At 32.3% G+C, this 18,198-nt stretch overlaps 3 protein-coding genes across 6 annotated transcripts; 2 read left to right on the forward strand and 1 right to left on the reverse strand.

Annotated features, from left to right (window-relative positions):
• Window positions 1–85: 85 nt before the first annotated feature.
• On the forward strand, window positions 86–2,413 carry LOC110613705 (protein NODULATION SIGNALING PATHWAY 1). The gene has a single exon (XM_021754948.2). It carries the CDS (start codon window positions 586–588, stop codon window positions 2,233–2,235), a length of 1,650 nt encoding a protein of 549 aa, XP_021610640.1. The 5' UTR covers window positions 86–585; the 3' UTR covers window positions 2,236–2,413.
• A 1,598-nt stretch (window positions 2,414–4,011) lies between these two features.
• Window positions 4,012–5,922, forward strand: LOC110613707 (transcription initiation factor TFIID subunit 9). 4 transcript variants are annotated; one of them, XM_021754949.2, is made up of 3 exons: window positions 4,012–4,150; window positions 4,890–5,148; window positions 5,474–5,922. In XM_021754949.2, the coding sequence occupies exons 2-3, from the start codon at window positions 4,891–4,893 to the stop codon at window positions 5,744–5,746; spliced, it is 531 nt and encodes a 176-aa protein (XP_021610641.1). In that variant the 5' UTR covers window positions 4,012–4,150; window position 4,890; the 3' UTR covers window positions 5,747–5,922. The 4 variants fall into 4 exon arrangements, with proteins under 4 accessions (XP_021610641.1, XP_021610643.1, XP_043812102.1 ...); XM_021754951.2 differs by lacking the exon at window positions 4,012–4,150 and adding an exon at window positions 4,165–4,294; XM_043956167.1 differs by lacking the exon at window positions 4,012–4,150 and adding an exon at window positions 4,191–4,294 and having other exon boundaries at window positions 4,898–5,148.
• Window positions 5,923–6,113: 191 nt separating this feature from the next.
• Window positions 6,114–10,919, reverse strand: LOC110613704 (probable GTP diphosphokinase RSH2, chloroplastic). Its single transcript, XM_021754947.2, has 6 exons — window positions 9,685–10,919; window positions 9,410–9,595; window positions 8,127–8,587; window positions 7,523–7,681; window positions 7,109–7,454; window positions 6,114–6,763 (listed from the first exon to the last, which is right to left on the reverse strand). Exons 1-6 carry the CDS (start codon window positions 10,426–10,428, stop codon window positions 6,410–6,412), a joined length of 2,250 nt encoding a protein of 749 aa, XP_021610639.1. The 5' UTR covers window positions 10,429–10,919; the 3' UTR covers window positions 6,114–6,409.
• Between the last annotated feature and the right edge of the window lie 7,279 nt (window positions 10,920–18,198).

Below are 18,198 nucleotides of genomic sequence, written 5' to 3' on the forward strand. Positions count from 1 at the left end.
CCAACAATGGATTGGCTAGTGGTTTTGGGTCTATTCTCGGGTCTAAAACAAGACCCTGATTATAATAAACAATAATAAAATTTTAGAAATGAAATTTGGTTGTAGATAGGTCTGTTTCATTGCATATACAGTGTCCAGAATTGGCACAGAGCACAAGCAAAACAAAATAACAATTTCTCTTAATTAGAAAACAGAGTTTGCCGGCTTTTGGCAATTCAAAATTCAACCTTAATCACAATCCCCAACTTCTCTCTCCAATCCTTATTTGTAGATCTCAACCAACTCTGATATTACAAAGAAAATAAGATAATGATTAAAAACAAAGAAGAGGCATAGTCTATATCTATCATGCTTCTCTTGTCTTGTAGCTTCAGAAAGGCTTAAACAAAACATCAAATCCTCCAAATCAACAGCACACCTATGCCTTAAAATATGCTTCCTAACGTCTCCTTCCAAAATTCGCAGCTAATCTATTTAGTTTTTTAAGCACACAACTCTAATGACTTCATCCTCTACGTTTTTGGTCAAACAATAAGCATTTCTTTCAATTTTTTCTCTGTTTCTCAGACAAGTTCAGGCCACAGAATGACTCTTGAAGAACCAGAGCCAAACCACATCTCAGATCACATATTGGATTGGTTGGAAGATTCAGCATCTTTCTTGCCTTCATTCTTGGATGATCCTTACAGTTCTAGTGATATCTATAGCTATCAATGGTGGAATCAAACTGAAGAAATTTGCCAAGATCCGATCAACAATAATGCAAGTCTCAGCAGCAGCACCAGCACCGCCGTAAATGCTGATTCCACCAGCCTTATAGAAGCAAGTAACCCCACCACTTCCAATCATCAGCAACTCTCCAATCTGTCGAGGAAACGGGAAGCTGCCGATGACCCACTTCCTCAAACATCCCATCATCATCAGAGAAAGAAACAGAATCATCGGATAAGCAATGAAGATCAAGATGGTGAACAAGCAGTTGAAGTGGTAGCAGGGAAAAAATCAAATGGAAACAAGAAAATCAATAGTAAAAACGCTGGAAATAATGGGAATAATAGAGAAGGAAGATGGGCAGAGCATTTGCTTAACCCTTGTGCAGCTGCTATCACTATCGGAAACTTGTCTCGTGTGCAACACCTTCTCTATGTTCTCCATGAGCTCGCTTCGTCCACCGGAGATGCTAATCACCGGCTAGCGTTTTATGGCCTTCGAGCCTTGAATCATCACTTATCATCTTCAACGACTTCTGCCTCTATAGGGCCTATATCTTTTGCTTCCACGGAGCCAAAGTTCTTTCAACGATCTTTAATCAAATTCTATGAGGTAAGTCCTTGGTTTGCGTTTCCTAATAACATTGCTAATTCTTCAATCCTTCAAATTCTTGCTCAAGAACTAGATCACAAGCGCAATCTTCATATTCTTGATATTGGGGTCTCCCATGGTGTGCAATGGCCTACACTTCTTGAGGCCTTAAGTCGCCGGCAAGGAGGACCTCCTCCTCTTGTACGCATCACAGTCGTCACTGCCACCGTCGAGAATGACCAAAACACCGAGACCCCATTTTCAGTAGGCCCTCCAGGAGACAATTTTTCCACTAGACTACTTAGTTTCGCCAAGTGCATGAACATCAACTTGCAAATCAATAGACTCGATAACCATCCCTTACAAAATCTCAACGGACAAGTCATGAACACCGACCCTGAAGAAACCTTGATAGTTTGTGCTCAATTTAGACTCCATCATCTAAATCACAATACCCCAGATGAAAGAACCGAGTTCTTGAGAATTTTGAGAGGTCTGCAGCCAAAAGGAGTGATACTGAGTGAAAACAACACAGATTGTAGCTGCAACAGTTGTGGGGATTTTGCAACAGGATTTTCAAGAAGAGTGGATTACTTGTGGAAGTTTTTGGACTCAACAAGCTCAGCTTTCAAAGGCAGAGAGAGTGAAGAAAGAAGACTAATGGAAGGAGAGGCAGCCAAAGCATTAACCAATCGTGGAGAGATGAATGAAGGGAAAGAAAAATGGTGTGAAAGGATGAGAAGGGTAGGATTTGTAAGTGAGGTTTTTGGAGAGGATGCTATTGATGGAGGTCGAGCTTTGTTAAGGAAGTATGACAGTAATTGGGAGATGAGAATAGAAGAAACAGATGGATGTATTGGGTTGAGGTGGAAAGGGCTGCCTGTTTCTTTCTGTTCATTGTGGAAGCTGGATTTGAAAGGAAATGATAGTTAAGAACAGCTTCATCTATTCTGTTTCAGCTTTTCTTATGTAAATTCAATTAAGGAAAAAAAGTTGTGCAGAGGCTGGTTCTTGCAGTCCTCTGTTTTTGTTCAATGCTTGATTTTTTGGTTGAACTATGAAGTATTTAGCAGATTACTTCAAAATGTGGCAGATCAAGTTTGCCTTGTTCTCATTTGCTGATCTTCATTAAGAGCCATTGCCAATGATGAATGCTAAATTTTAATATCAACTGTTAATGTAAATATTTTTTTTAGAAAAAAAAAAAAGGTGAAATTTTTTGATGGACACACTTATAAACTTGAATAAAAGTTTTGAGTTTAATGATTAAGGGTTTTTTTTTTTTATCTGTTATTCATGGGCATATTATTAATCCTTGTTTGATTTAGATAAAAATTAAAAGACGACGCTGGTTTAACAGCAGCTAGGCTGAAGCTCAATGAAATTATTGAATTTTAGTTATTATTTCATTTTAATTATTAAATTTTAAGTTGCTCATAAGTCATAAGCCATAATTGCTTTTGCTTTGGGTCAAATATGAACACGATATCAAATTTGAAATTAAAAATTTTATAAAAATTTAATTAAATTTTTTTCTTGCAAAATTATTGTTTGAAATAGATTTTACATACCTTACTTCCAAACCCTTCCTATCTCTTTTTATTTATCATTTCTTTTTTTTTTTTTTTTTTATTCTCTTTCACTGTTAGCTCAACGTTATTTCCATAATCTAGATCCTTCACCTTCCTTTTTCTCTTCTCTTTCAACTGCTATCAATGGACTTTTATTACCAACTTGCTTTTTTTTTACTTCATTGCTTTCTTCTTTTTGCTCATATAAATCCAGCACTGCTAATTTAGTTTTTGGACTAAAATTGAGCCAACTTGAGTCTCACCAATGGCTGCCTATGCTCACAGCGGTAGCCTGAGCCAAAACTCATCAGAGAGAGGATTAGCCATGGTGTGGCTCTAGCATCAGCAGTAGTTCTGTCACCATCGTATGTGAATCGAAGAAACAACTTGCGTTTTTACGATACAAAATGGAGCTCTGGATTTGTTCTTCCAATGGTTCTTTCTGGATTAATAATCGCCATTAAAACTACTAGCCCATCATCATCTTCGTCTACATCAATTCAAAGCCGATCTAGAGCTTCTTTGATCCCTTCTTCAGATCCTTCTTGGGTGCTCAGAATTGGAAGTTCTTCATGGGGACTTGCTGCGATCCTAGCGATGCTCATGCTTGTGCTTGCATGCCAAGAATCTGTTCAACAATACTTACGGAAATAGAGAAAATAATGTAGGATGCTTTGAGTAATTACAAGTTTGATATTTTCTTTTTGTATCTCCGAGTGGAAAAATTAGTAATAAAATATTTTTAAGAATATTCAAACTTGAAATTTTACTATTATTAAATTTACAGTAAAATATTTTTGTTATCAGTGAAGGATTATTGTCAATGGGATTTAATCAAACTCTGAATTAAGGAGTTCAATTAAAAGAAATTAATGTGTCTACTAATTTTTATTAAAAAATATATATATCAAATGTACATACCAATTTCAAGAATAGTTCAACATTTTCATTAAAATAAAAATAATTAAACAAATTTATACTAAAATATTTAGTTCTAATTGAAATTTAAGTTTTTATACTTTTTAGATATTTTTTTAATATATATAAAACAATTTTATTTTATTTTATTTTAAATAAGATCATCATAATACCATAAAATAAAAATAAAAATAAAAAAAAAAAAAAAAAAAAAAAAGATAACAAATACAACTTTTAATATATGCCGTTTAGGATGGTCACCGTGCTTTTACGAGGCTGGGTCTGGCACCCGCCTTTCTAATTTTACTGCACCAGAGCTGTCAACTCTCCGATTTATGATTAAATTCCCAGTTTCAAAGGTTAGTTTTTGACGTCTAATTCTCTCGGACTTGTCCGTACACTCGTATTTCGTTTCTGTTTGGTTGCGGACGGTAATTTTGGGGAAAGATCATGTTTACAGATATTTGAATCCTTTTCTTTAGTTGTTTGAATTTTTCCCAGAGGCAAGTTAATTTTTGAGTTCAGTAGTTGAATTTTGTGTTTCATCGGGATGTTTTATGATTATGAATACTTGATACTAAATAGTTAGGGTTTACAAATTCTACTTTTATAAAATCCCAATGTACATTGACGAATTTAAAATGCTTTGTATGAATTGTTTGTGCTTACATTCATTGAATTGAAGGCATCCTTGAACGGAGAATCTGTGACATTGTGATCTCCATAATTGGGTGAAGTTCTAGTAAATTCCTTCAGAATTTATAATAAGCACTATAGATAGCCCTCAATCTTCAAGAATGTAAAAGAATAGCAGCAGCATAAAAATCTCCGCTTATTGTGTAGGAACCATCAATCGGAAGAGTTTCAAGGATATTATACGTCTATGTAAATGCAGAATGGTTTGCCCATGCTATAGATTCTTGTTTTCTGTTTTAGTTTCTTTCAACTAGCCAATCTGATTAACCTATTTTCTTGAATCCTCAATCACTCCATTGTTACAGTTTGTGAATGTGCTGTGCTGCTAGAAAATAAATTTTGGTTGCACATTTGAGATGTCTAATGTTGGATCTTGATGTGGACTGTTGATCCTGTTTAAAGAATGGCAGAGGGAGAAGAGGACTTGCCTAGAGATGCAAAGATAGTCAAATCCCTGCTGAAATCAATGGGTATAGAGGACTATGAACCTCGTGTTATACACCAGTTTCTGGAGCTGTGGTATCGTTATGCTGTTGATGTGTTGACAGATGCACAGATTTACTCTGAGCATGCTGGCAAATCTGCAGTCGATTGTGATGATGTCAAGCTTGCTATTCAATCAAAAGTAAATTTCAGCTTCTCACAACCACCACCAAGAGAGGTTAGTTAAAGTAGCGACCCGTGGTGCTTTAAGCATCGTTATTTCTTAATTTTCAACACATGCATTGAGTTGCTACATTTTCCAACTTAGATGGGGAAAGAAAGTACCAGAACAAATCAATACCATAGTGATAGTTAAAATGTTAAACTCCATAATTTGGGTGAATAACTTTATATTGTCTTACAGACAAATTCATTTTAATTCTTTCAATCGAATTCAAATTAGCTGTAGAAGAAATGATCATTGCTTTGATTGGTTATTATGTTGGTTTCTCCTCTCACTTAAAGAGCCAGTATGTATGCCTAACATCTTCACATTACATCAGGTTTTACTGGAATTGGCTAGAAACAGGAACAAAATCCCACTTCCCAAGACAATAGCTGGACCTGGTATTCCACTCCCACCGGAGCAGGACATCTTGATTAGCCCAAACTACCAACTTGCTATCCCAAACAAGCGGCCTGCCCAGGCGGTAGAAGAAACAGAGGAGGATGAAGCAAGTGCTGATCTCAACCCATCACAAGAACCAAAGGCAGATGTTCCACAACATAATACCCCTCAAAGAGTATCTTTCCCTCTTAACAAACGTCCCAAGTAAGAATTTTACGTCCCAAGGAACCAACGGGTGTATCAATTTAGAAGGAAAAAGGAGACTACTTGGTGTTTGGTGCTCTCTTTTTCTTATCTGACCGCCCCAAGTGTATTTAATCACATTCGGTTGTGTTATTTTTAGTTTCCCATTACTTTTATGCAAAAACTACTTTTTCTTGGTCTTCCCCGTGTTTGCCCAGGACGAACATAAAAAATCACTGATGTTTAGCGAATATATCAATAATTAGACATTATCCCCTTTTGTTTCTAAAAAATAATAATAATAAAAGAAACGCACTATTCCCTTTCGTCAGGGTCTATGAAACTACTGTAAAACAAGCTTTTACATCTCCTACTGTGGGCTACATCCATAATTGCGATTTTGCTTCAAGCTTGTAAAGTTTGATTACATTTATAAATCAACAGGCCAGTGTCCACATAATACAATAATGCCGCCAGGGAGGAAGCATAGCATAGAATAGAAGATAATACAGTAGCTAGCAGTCGCTGTAGGAACTCTAAATAATTTTTTTTTTAGCTTTCTTTGAATCCAGTTAGTCATTGCGTCCACGTCCCAGAACTATTGTAAGCGTTCTGTACAAACATATGTATATACAAGAATAACCAATTGTGATTAAATGGTATGCTACTTAAAACGATCAATTGAGGGTCAACTTCTCCAGCCAACTATCCCACCGGTAGCAGTTGCTGTACTTGAGACACTGGTTGATCCACCACCGGCAGCAGTTGCCGCACTTGAGACACCATTTGAGCCCCGGTCATACATGCGCTGAATCTCTTCCCTGCACTCTGTCAAACATTTGTCAGGTATGGCTGGAGTCAGCTCCACCACATCCCCCATCTTCAGCTTGCATGAAGTATCGGTCACTGGCTGGCGATTCACCCTCGGTCTCAATTCTTCCTTCATAGGGAACCCATACGAAGACCATCTTGAGCTTCCCCGCCCAATCCTTTCCAGCAAATCCATCATAGTCGAGTTTGCAGGAAACTCTTGCACCGACATCTGCACCATTCACAAAAGAACACATGTATTAAGCAACTAGGTCGATGGTTTATTAAGTTGTTGAGTAGAGACAACAACTACCACCAAAGACACCAAATGATTAAGTTTTGGTTCTCTCAAGTGTAGATGGAACATATTAGGGTAATTACTTGATAAAACCTGAAAATACTTCTGCCGCTTATTAAATGCAAATACACCACCTACTGTATAAACATGAATTGGCATGTCGATCGTCGATCACTTAAAACAGTTTGCATGGATCTGATAACAAATACTTGGCTCTCTGATATTTATTCTGCTTTTAACTTATAATAAAATTAGACCCCTGAAACCAAGGAATCAAACCTTGTCATTCTCAATCATGATGATGAAGATTGGTCCATCCTGGCCAGGCTTGTAGGAATATGGACAATCAGCGGAATGAGTAGGGAAAGCACATGGAGGCTTTATAGAATCAGCACAGCCAATAGAAGATCGATCTTTGCTCATTGTCTCACACTGCCAGGTCACAACCCATCGTGCCCACTCAACCATCTGAAGCACAAAAGAAGAGTACTTGCAGTCACCTTCCTTGTATCTCCAATGAGCTGCAAATCCAAACTCAGCTTGCAAATGCATCTCCTTTGTTCGAATTTGAACCTCAAGTGGCACCATGCTTTCTGCCCTTACTACGGTATGGAGAGATTGATACCTGAAGATTTAAGTTAGAAATAAAAGAATAATGCGCTAACAGCACCTTAAAGATAAGCTAAGGCATACCCATTAAACTTTGGATGATTTATGTAGTCTTTGAATTTTCCAGGCACTTCAGACCACAACTGGCGAACAACTTCTAATGCTCTATAACAATCTTCCTCATTTTCAACAATAAGACGTAACCCATGAATATCGTGAATCTCATCCATGTTCAGTTTCTTTCTGCATAAAATAAAATATATATAATCACGTCATTATGTAAATCACATATGCTAAATAATATTTATTACAATATTTCATTTCAAAGCTTCATGGTGCAAGTATGTTGGACTTGCACATGATATGGTTAGACCATTACTTCAAATAAACCACCCTAAAGAACCGTAAAGTATTTATGCAAGCACAGCAGCAACATCAGTAACATAAGATCCACATCCAAAAGGGTGATTAATTCAACGTAACTGCTTGGTTGATTATTAGCTGCCAGACAAGAGATATGGAAACACCTTAACACCATCTATTTCTCTTTTTTTTTCGTGTTATCAGGTATTGCCGGATTAAGATATGTTTGTTAAAAAACATGTTTCCATTGCCATACAAGCCACTGTATCTCCATGCAGTGAGAGAAAGAAAAACATAAAGAGTAAGAGGGAGAGGGAGAACTCACTTCAACATTTTGCAATAAATGCTATACAAGCTTTTATGCCGTCCTGACAGGACATGGTATATAATTGCTTCATCCTTAAGAGCTTGCTCTAATTTCTCTGTTGCAGAGGTAATCATTGCGTCATCAAAAGACTGCACAAGTCTAGAGGACAAATCTCTGTGCTGATCTGGGTAGAGACACTTAAAACACAGATTCTCCAGTTGCTCTTTCCAACTGGAGATTCCTAAACGGTTTGCCAATGGAGCAAATATCTCCAAAGTCTCCTTAGCAAATCTCCATTGCTTGATCAAAGGCAATGCATCTAATGTCAGCATATTATGCAATCGATCTGCCAATTTTATCAGGACAGCCCTGGCATCTGCCATGGCAAGGAACATGGTATGCAAGCGATCTGCTTCAACAGTCTTGTTAGCTGTATTGTTCTCACGTGCAAGCTTGCTCAAGTAACTAAGCTTAGAAACCTGATTGAATATCATAAAGAACAAGTTTATAAGATTCTCAAATGATAACAAGAAAGTTACTGACCAAAAGAAATTATTCCAAATATCTTTTGAACATTTCATAATTCACATAATGAACCCTTAAGAATAAAAGTTAAAATGGGCTCCAAAACTTCATAAACTTTAGCTGCTATTCAATGCAGTAAGTGCTAGAAAATTATCACCATTCCTTCTATGATAAACAGTAGATCAATTTCTTCTTGTTGGCCTAGCAGAATCTAATAAGGCTTATAAATAACAAGCAGAAACTGAAAAGGCCACGTTAGTGGAAGCCTTTGAAGGGTGAACAGAACCAAAAAAGAAGTAAGAAATTGATTTATCAGTTCACTAAATTATAAATAAAAAGGCAAATTTAGACAAGCCACGCAAAGTTCGATCATTTTCCAAGAAGACGGCAAAGCCAAAATATGACAGCCACAACTATGCTAGCTTTACTCAAATTTTGATTGATAGGAAGGGCCTAAAGAGCTCTTCCACTCACAAGAGTCCTGAAATACAAGATACGACCTACATAGGACATGACAAAAATTCTACATTTAAACTTCACAGTAAATTCATTGACTAGACTAGTCTAGAACTTAACTAAGATAGATCTGTCAAACTTAGTTCACACAAATTTGATTATATTGGCCCAAGGCATAGCAAAGAAATACGAAAATTCCGGGAAGCAAGCAGATCTCAAATTGCACAGCTCCCAAGATGATTGATCGTACATTATTTATATGGAACAATAAAACGCACAAAATAGCTTCTTAACAGATTAAACTAAACCCCTCCACTTACCCCTTCGACCAAATCAGCTACCCCTGCGCCAAATGTCCTAAATATATAGTCATAGCTTAAACAAGAATCGTCAAGAGTGTCATGTAAAAGCCCTGCAGCAACTACGGTAGAGTTAGCCCCAATCATTGCGAGCAAAACTGCAGTTTCCACACAATGCTGCAAATAAGGATCTCCACTTGCCCGCATCTATAAGGAAACAACAAATAAACATCATCAAATCTACAATATAACTACGAAACAACAAAATCCATTCAAAATTGAAAACCCAGCTTTACCTGTCCTCTATGTGCTTTCTCAGCTTCATAAAAAGCCTTCACAATAAAATCATCATAGAAGATTTTGTGCCTCATTTGTGCACCTAACAGCAATTCTTTGGCATAAGGCACGTTAATAGCCCCAACAAAACTATCCTCCATATTAAATGTCAAGTCATCCACAGCAATAGATGAAGAACCCCCATCAGTTCCAATACTGTGAAGCTCAAAACTCGGCGAACCATAATCAACGCAAGATTCCAGCGCATGTCTCACAAACCCATTAAACAATCCCCTAGCCCCACTGCGAAATGAACCATGAATTGAGCTTTGGAAACCCATATCAGCACTTCTTTCCCGAGCAATCCTCATGGGAGGACTACTAGAACAGGAGACTGGAGCTTGCAGCACCGAGATTGGACTTTGATCCCTCTTTATAGAAGACCTACCAAAATATTTACTTGGCGAATAGCGAAACGAACTGCTCAATTCCTTCAAATCCTCTCCTCTATCATGCCACAAAGACCCCAGTTCCTCTCTATCACCGGAAAACGATGAATGTTTCACGGTTGAAGACGAAAACAAACACGACAAGCCACCAACCACAGATTTCTGTGAGGATGATGCACTGGATGAAGCTGTCGAGGAAGATCTCGAGTTCAGCTCAAAATCATACGTCGCGTGTGCATTGATTTGGCAAGGATGTGGTGCTGAGCATACGCTGCTAGGTGGGCTCGCATACAAAGCTATTGTTGAGACCGCCATGGCTCTAAAGAAATCAGATTTTGTTTTATATCACAAACCCAAAAAAAAAACCCAAATCAAGCAATATGTTCAACTTAAACCAAATTTTAACAGAAACCCACTAATTTTCTCCTGAAACCCCCAAATTCTTACACAGGATTCTGCGTTCTCAAGAATGACCCAGTTTTTTTTTTTTAGAGAAATCCAACTGGATCGTGAGGATTAAAAACCCAGGAAACCCAGCACTGGCTTATAGTTTTGCATTCACACACGAAGAACAGAACAAATGGAGAGAGCTTCTGTAATTTTGGAGAAACAAAGAAGAATGGGAGAAACTACTGTATGTACAAATTTATAGAGATTGCTTTGACTTGATAATGGAACACAAATGGAAAGAATTTCCAAAACATTAAGCCCCCAAAATTGAAATGGAAATTGAAAATGAAAACAAAGAAGAGTCAAAGAGGCTTGGATTTTGTACATACAGAGGGGGGGAGGGGGGGGGGATAGAGAGAGAGCGAGGGGAAAAGAGCGAGCTTCGTTTTCTTTGATTCGTGCGTTAATTTCATCTCTGTTCTTTAATTGCTTAGCGGCCAGGGGGGGGAAGGCACCGTGAATTTACAGGATTATCCTTCATTAATAACAGAAATAACGGTATCGTGCAACTGGATATTATTATGAAAATATTTTATTTATTTATTTATTCATAATTTATTTTTCCCTGTATTTATTTATACTTTATTAGGCTTTTTTATAAAAAAAATTCTGAATAAATATAGATTTATAAATCTGTAACTGTGGAAACCATAAATTACATTCATCTTAGATTTAGCCGATATTAAGGTGTAATTAATTTGTATGGGAAATATTAAGCTTAATTAAGGGATTCTTAACCATCTGTAATAATATACATTATAAAATGGATAAATCAATTTATCCATTTTATAATGTTGATAAAAATGCCTATAAAAACTCTCAAGACTTTGGAATTTTCCTCCTTTTTATTATTGATAAATATTCATTACTATTTTTTTTTTAAATTAGATTGGGATTTTATTACCTTGACATTTTCATTATTCATTAGTTGTGCTTCGTTTGGATAAACTAAGAAAATGAGTTTAATAATCATATTATTATTATTATTATTATTATTATTATTAATAGCCTAAAGAACCAAATATGCAAAACACATATAGGAAAAAATCTGTATTAATTAATGAAAATTATTTTTGGCTACTATATACTTATCCCTTTTTTTATTATTGATTATCTTATCCTTGTAGTCATGCTTATATTATTTTAATCAATTTTTTAATCCCATAATATCATTGTTATAATTTAATAATTTACTGTTGGGATGGATTTTTAAATTTTGTCATTGAGAAGATTGTCTCCTCATGCAAGTTTGCTTTCGGAAGACATCAACCTGGAGTGGGCTCCACATGATTATATTTTCTCTATGGACCATTGGATATAGTGGGGATGAGGAATCCTCTGAATCTTTTTCTTTATGAAAATTTTTTAAAATATATATTTTTTTAATATTTGTGATGTATGTATATCCACGAATAATTTAAGTTTCCAGATAATCAATAATAGTGTATAATTTAATATTATTTTTTTAATAAATAATGTATTTAAATTTTAAGTTATTATATAATTAATCTAAATTACGTGTATTGCGAAATAGAAAATAATTAAATAAATTTTATAGACAAATTATTTACGTAAGGTTGTTACCACAAATCTAACAATACTGCCTTCCTTAAAAAGAAACAATGTATTCATAATAACAGTGAATTTGCCAAACCAGTTTAGTTCACTTGGCTCACCCTATTACAATTCAATCATTGTTATTTGAAATTGAGTTCACTCTCTCGTTTTGTAGCATTTTTTTAAATTTTAAAATATTAAATACATAATAAAAAAATTAAAAATTTACTAAAAAGACATAATTTAATTGGATCACGCCATCACAACTCAATCAGAATTATTTAAGATTGAATCCATACTCTCTTTTTATAGCGTATTTTTTTAAAACTTTAAAATATTAAATATGTGATTAAAAAAATAGCCAAATTTGCCAAAGCAACCTAGTTTAATTGGCTTATAACATCACAATTCAATCTGGTTATTTAAGATTGAGTCTGCATCCTCTTCTCATAGCATGTCCATTTTAAAACTTTAAAATACCTCTCCTCTTCTCATAGTCTGGTTATTTAAGATTCAATCTGGTTATTTGACAATTCAATTTTGATTATTTGGGATCGAGCACATGTCCATTTTTTTTGTAGTGTACTCTTGTTAGGACTTTAAAAGTAAATGCATGGTTTAAAAAAGCTAGCAAATTACTAAAACGACATAATTCAGTTGGCTATAGCTCACAACTCAATTCTGATTATTTGAAGTTGAGCCCACATACTCTTTTCACAGCATAACTTTTTTAAATCTTTAAAATATTAAATGTATGGTTAAAAAAAATTAACAATTTACCAAAATGGTCTAATTCAGACTTTTTAAAATATTAAATGTATGGTTAAAAAAATTAACAATTTATCAAAATGGTCTAATTCAGTGGATTCTGTGGCATCACAACTCAATCCTAATTATTTAAGATCGAGTCACATTCTCTTTTTTTTTTTTTTAATGGCGTGCCTTTTTAAAATTTTAACTTACTAAATGTATAAATAAAGATCGCAATTTATTAAAGGGATTTAGTTAAGTTACAATTCAATTTTAGTTATTTGAGATTGAATTCAAGTTTGTTCTTTTTGGGACGTTTTTTTTTTAAGATTTTCAAATACTAAATACATGATTAAAAAAAATCATAATTTTTTTAAAATTAATAGATATAATTATTATTTGATTCAATTCAAAATTTTCTCAATTTAAGCTATTTCTTAATGTATATTTATTTTCCTCAGTTTAAACTATATAATAAAATATATTAATTATTAAATATAAATAAAGTATGAATTTATTAATCAAATTAATGATATTAATAATTTATTTTGTTTATAAAAGTCATATTATTAGTTAAAATTTAAATTAAATAAATATATATATATAGTAATTTTATATGTAGTAGTATTATTATTTTTTAATAATTTTTTATTCTTTATTTTTTGAAGGGCACTATTGATAATTGGCATAGGATGGGCGAAAGCACACTCCACCATCTTCTAGAGGTGATCTAGAACTTTGCCTGTGCATGATAAGGACTCCTCTCTCTGTTAAATTTCTTGATTCTTTATCGTCGTTTTCCGTTAATTTTCAGGTTCCGTGCAGCTCATCAATCAACCACGTGGCGTCACTTCATCTTCCAAGAAGGCCACATGGTCAACTCGTTTCACCTACACTTGTTCATTACATACGGCTGGTGGGGTGCGCTCCACAATCACAGGCTGTCAAGCTCACTGCACGAGTTAATTGCACTGCCGACTCAGCTTGAGCCGACTCTGTCTACTTCAGTCCGTTCTGTTGCGCGTGCACCAGGAAAAAAACACCGAGAATTTGGACCGTTAATTTGTTGGGAATCTGTGCAGGACCCACGTGCTATCAACGGTTTAGATTTATGTATTTTGTAGACCCCGAATCTGGATGGTTAAATGTAAAGACTATTCGCGGGTAACCTGGTCAAATGATATTGCTGACTCCCTACTTTTCTTTGGGTTGGGAAAAAACCCTTTTACATATAATTTTTAGAAATATATTTAAAATCATTTGAAACATAATTAAGTTATAAAAATATTGAAATCACAAAAAAAAAATTCAATCTATTTTTCTCAAGCGTATATTACGTTTGAAGTAGAGATTAGTCTTTTGTTTTACAATCCTTTTAACTTTTAATTTTTTTTTATAAATTTTTAAAAATCAAGGCTTGCATATACCTGAAAAAAATACTTTTTTTTAAAATTTTTATTTCATATTTTTTAAAAAATATTTTTTATGAAAAATATAAAAGCTTAATGATATTCACCAATTAATAATGGAAATGATGATCTGCACTAAAAAAATATGATCTAATTCATATTAATAGTTTAAAATAAATTAATTTTTTTATGAAATTTCATACCTCACTTTTTCTAAAAGTGAAAATCATAAAGTTTTTAGCTTCTATTGTTTATTTTTCTTTGTAGTTTTTGTCATTCAATCTTAATCATGTAGTGGTTAATAATTTTTTTTTTTCATTTAAGAAAAAGAAAATATTTCATTAAAGATGATCGAGACATGATGGAGGGAAGCATGAGGGACAAGCTCCCATCTCTGAAGACTACATTTAATATTTTTTCGATTTCTGATGAACCGTCCACTTGAAGAATAATAATGATTATTATTATTTTAATCCAACTAAACTTGTTAATTAAACTTATCATGTTTTATTTTATTTTATTTTAAAAAAAAAGATATATGAATTAGGTCTCTAGAAGAAAGAAGTTATGGAGTCACACTCGCTTGCGTCCACTTTATCATAATCGATAAATCTCCTATGCGTATAAACAAATCCAATTAATTAAAAAATCTAATTAATTAAAGAGTTGTTGTCATTACCCAAAATTTCCTCCCCTTTCTATTGTTTTGCAGTTTTTTTCTACCTATTTTTTGAAGTTATATATATTTTTTTGGATTGTTGCAAACAAAGCATATATAAAAAGAGAAATTATATTTAACCCTTAGGTAATAATTAAATAATCATTGTTTAACTGCAAAAACTTATTTATGCTAAATTTTCAAAATATATAAGATTGATAATTTAGAAAAATTATGACAATAATTAATTATTTTTTATTTTATTATAAGTTTTGGGTTCTTTTATTACATTTATCCCAATTCCTTAAAAAGAGAGGAAGGGAGAGAGAGTTGCAATTACCGGGCCAGGGTTGGTAATCCAATGGGTTCAAACTGGAAAGCCCGAAAGCTTGCCCAGTAGACTGGGTCGGTAATGCTTGATCCAATATAAGAAATTATAAATTTCTCATGCAATACAATAATAAATTTTATAGGTATAAAAATTGTAGTTTTTAACATAGGTAAAATAATATATAATTATTTAAAAAGAAAAAACAATTATAATTTTTTAATAACATATAATTATTGGAAAAAAAAATATCTAGACCAAAAGTATCGATAATATTATCCACTTATGAAGTCTAAATTCTAACATAAAATTATAAATCAACAACTCCAAAATGTCTGTTAAGAGAAACATTTCGATTAATTCGATTTAAAATCAAACTGAATAACGTAAAATTGAAATTTTAGTATTTATAAAAATTGAATTGAATTAATTTTAATTAGAAATCAAATCAAACTAAATTAATCTAATTCAATTCGGTTCGGTTTAATCATTTTGAATTTTTAAATTATTTTATTTTTAATATTTTAAAATTTAATTAAAATATTTTTATTTTAATATTATTTAATCTCTCTATATTATTAAAAATAATATATTATCATCATTAATAAATTTGATTCAATTTTTTTATTAAAACCGAACCGAACTGGTATAATTAAAATTTTTAAATTAAAAATTAAACTAAATAAAAATAATAAAAAATCAAATCAAAATTTTAAATTAATTCATTTTTCTTTTCGATTTAACTTAATACTGTTTACTATAATCCTGTAGTATTAGATTGTTGTTGGTGTAGTAGGTTTTAGCCTTTATATAACCATTTTCACTTTTTATTTTTTTTTATTAAATAAAAACACTCTCACTTTAACACATTTTACATAAAAAAACTCATAATTAAATTAAATTAAATTGAATTTAATAAATATGTAATTTCATTTGCAACTTCTTTTAAGTAATGGTATTATAATTCAAAAAAGCTTGTCTGAATGCTTCTTTTTAAACATAATTAATTAAGGTTGTTAAACTTATGCATTTATTTTTATTCAAATCTATCAGCTTTTATATGGAAAACATAATTGTCGATTTATAATTTTAATATTAATTAATTAATTACTATATTCTAATTTTCCTTACCATATTAATTATAATTTCAAAGGTTAGGCAGTAAATATATGTGTTCTGTTGATAAAATTTTTAATTATAATATGCAAATTAAATATATATTTTATTATGAATTTTAAGTAACTGTGAATCTATGAACTTTTATCTATGGACGTTCCAGCCAATTATGATCTTATGGTTGAGCAATATGAATTCATCATATATCTATATAAATTAAAATTCAAAAATAATGGATAAAAGTTTTATAATTTTAATAATAATTGAAAGCCAACAAAAAATTATTATTATTATTATTTATTTTTCTCCTTTAGTGGAATTGTTTTGATGAGTCGACAATTGCTGCTAGTGGAATGTTCAATCATTTTGTGTGTGTGCAAATTTTCTAAGTCATTTGTAATTGGTAGGTAGGAAATGGTTTCATTTGAAAACAGTGAAATTACGACATTGGAGTTTTATTTATTAAAATAAATAAATAAATAAAATAAGAGAAATTTTTATTCTTAATTTCGTAAAATTATTTTGTTATTTTAATTACCTTTTCAATTAATAACTAAAAAGTATGTTAAATTTAATTGTTATTACTGTGTTATGTGTGAAATTATAATTATAGTAATTTGATTTAATTAAATCTTAAATTTAAATTAGATTAATTTTTGTTTAAAAAATTATAAACATTAAAATCGAAGGATGCTTCTTCTTACCTAATGCTTAGGTCACGAATTGTCGTCAGCAAAAATGGGGTAGTTGTCGCCCAAAGTAGAATCAAATTAATACAAAGACTTTGATTAGAATAATTTAGAAATGCTTCTTAAGACTTTGATTATAAATTAAGCGGTCAAGCAAGATTGTTTGATTTTCATGGCAGATGTGGGTTTTGTTTTTCCCCCTTTTTACCCTTAATCTCTTTCTTTTTTACTTTTTTTTTTTTTTTTGACATAGTTAAATTAAAAGGAGATGATCACCTTGTGAAAATGAAGAAATTAATCCAACTAATTATTACCCATTATTACTAATTAATCATATTCTTCATTTAGAAAAAGAAAAAGAAAAAGTAGAGATAGGGTAGAAATATGCAAAAAGGAAGACATCTCAATCAGCCTGCAAATCAAAGTTTCTAATTGCAATGTTGTAGAAGATTGACTTCTTATTGGAGTCCATAGGTTATGGGTGGGTCCACTTGGGAAGTATTTTAGTCATTCTTAATTACTTAATTATTCTGCATAATCTCTTTCTTCCAATGACCTAATTGTCCTTTTGTAAGACTCTTCTTCATGACCACTATAGTTATGCTTAATTCTCTGTTCAGTGATTTTCATGAGTTTAAAATTTTTATTTATATATTTGTTATTTGGGAGAATATTAAATGTAGTATATTGAAAATTTAAGAACATAATTTGCTTAGAGTTTGGAAAACTAAATTTATTAGGGAAATAAATTAAATTTTAAACAAGAAAAGGAAATTACTTTGATAAATCCAAAATATTTAGTTGGCTATTGTTGGCCGTGTGCCACAATTTTCAACTGAGAAAACAATAGATGAAATTATTAGGAAAAGGGAACAGTTTTTTGTTTTTTTTTTTTTGTTTTGTAATTATGAGACAAAATAACGAAAGCGGCAGCATGGCCGTGTATCGTTTCCAAAGACTTTTTAAGCAAATATCCAGGAATTAGGTGGCAGCCGCCTCCAGCTTAACAGTGTACACCAAGGTGCGTCAATTCATAAATTTCCTCATTTATTATTTAAATTAAAATAAATTATAATATAATCTTTAAAATTTAACTTTTAATATTTATTAGTAAATAATTTAATATTA

The sequence above is a fragment of the Manihot esculenta genome, chromosome 4 (genome assembly GCF_001659605.2).
Source record: "Manihot esculenta cultivar AM560-2 chromosome 4, M.esculenta_v8, whole genome shotgun sequence".
Lineage (NCBI taxonomy): Eukaryota > Viridiplantae > Streptophyta > Magnoliopsida > Malpighiales > Euphorbiaceae > Manihot > Manihot esculenta.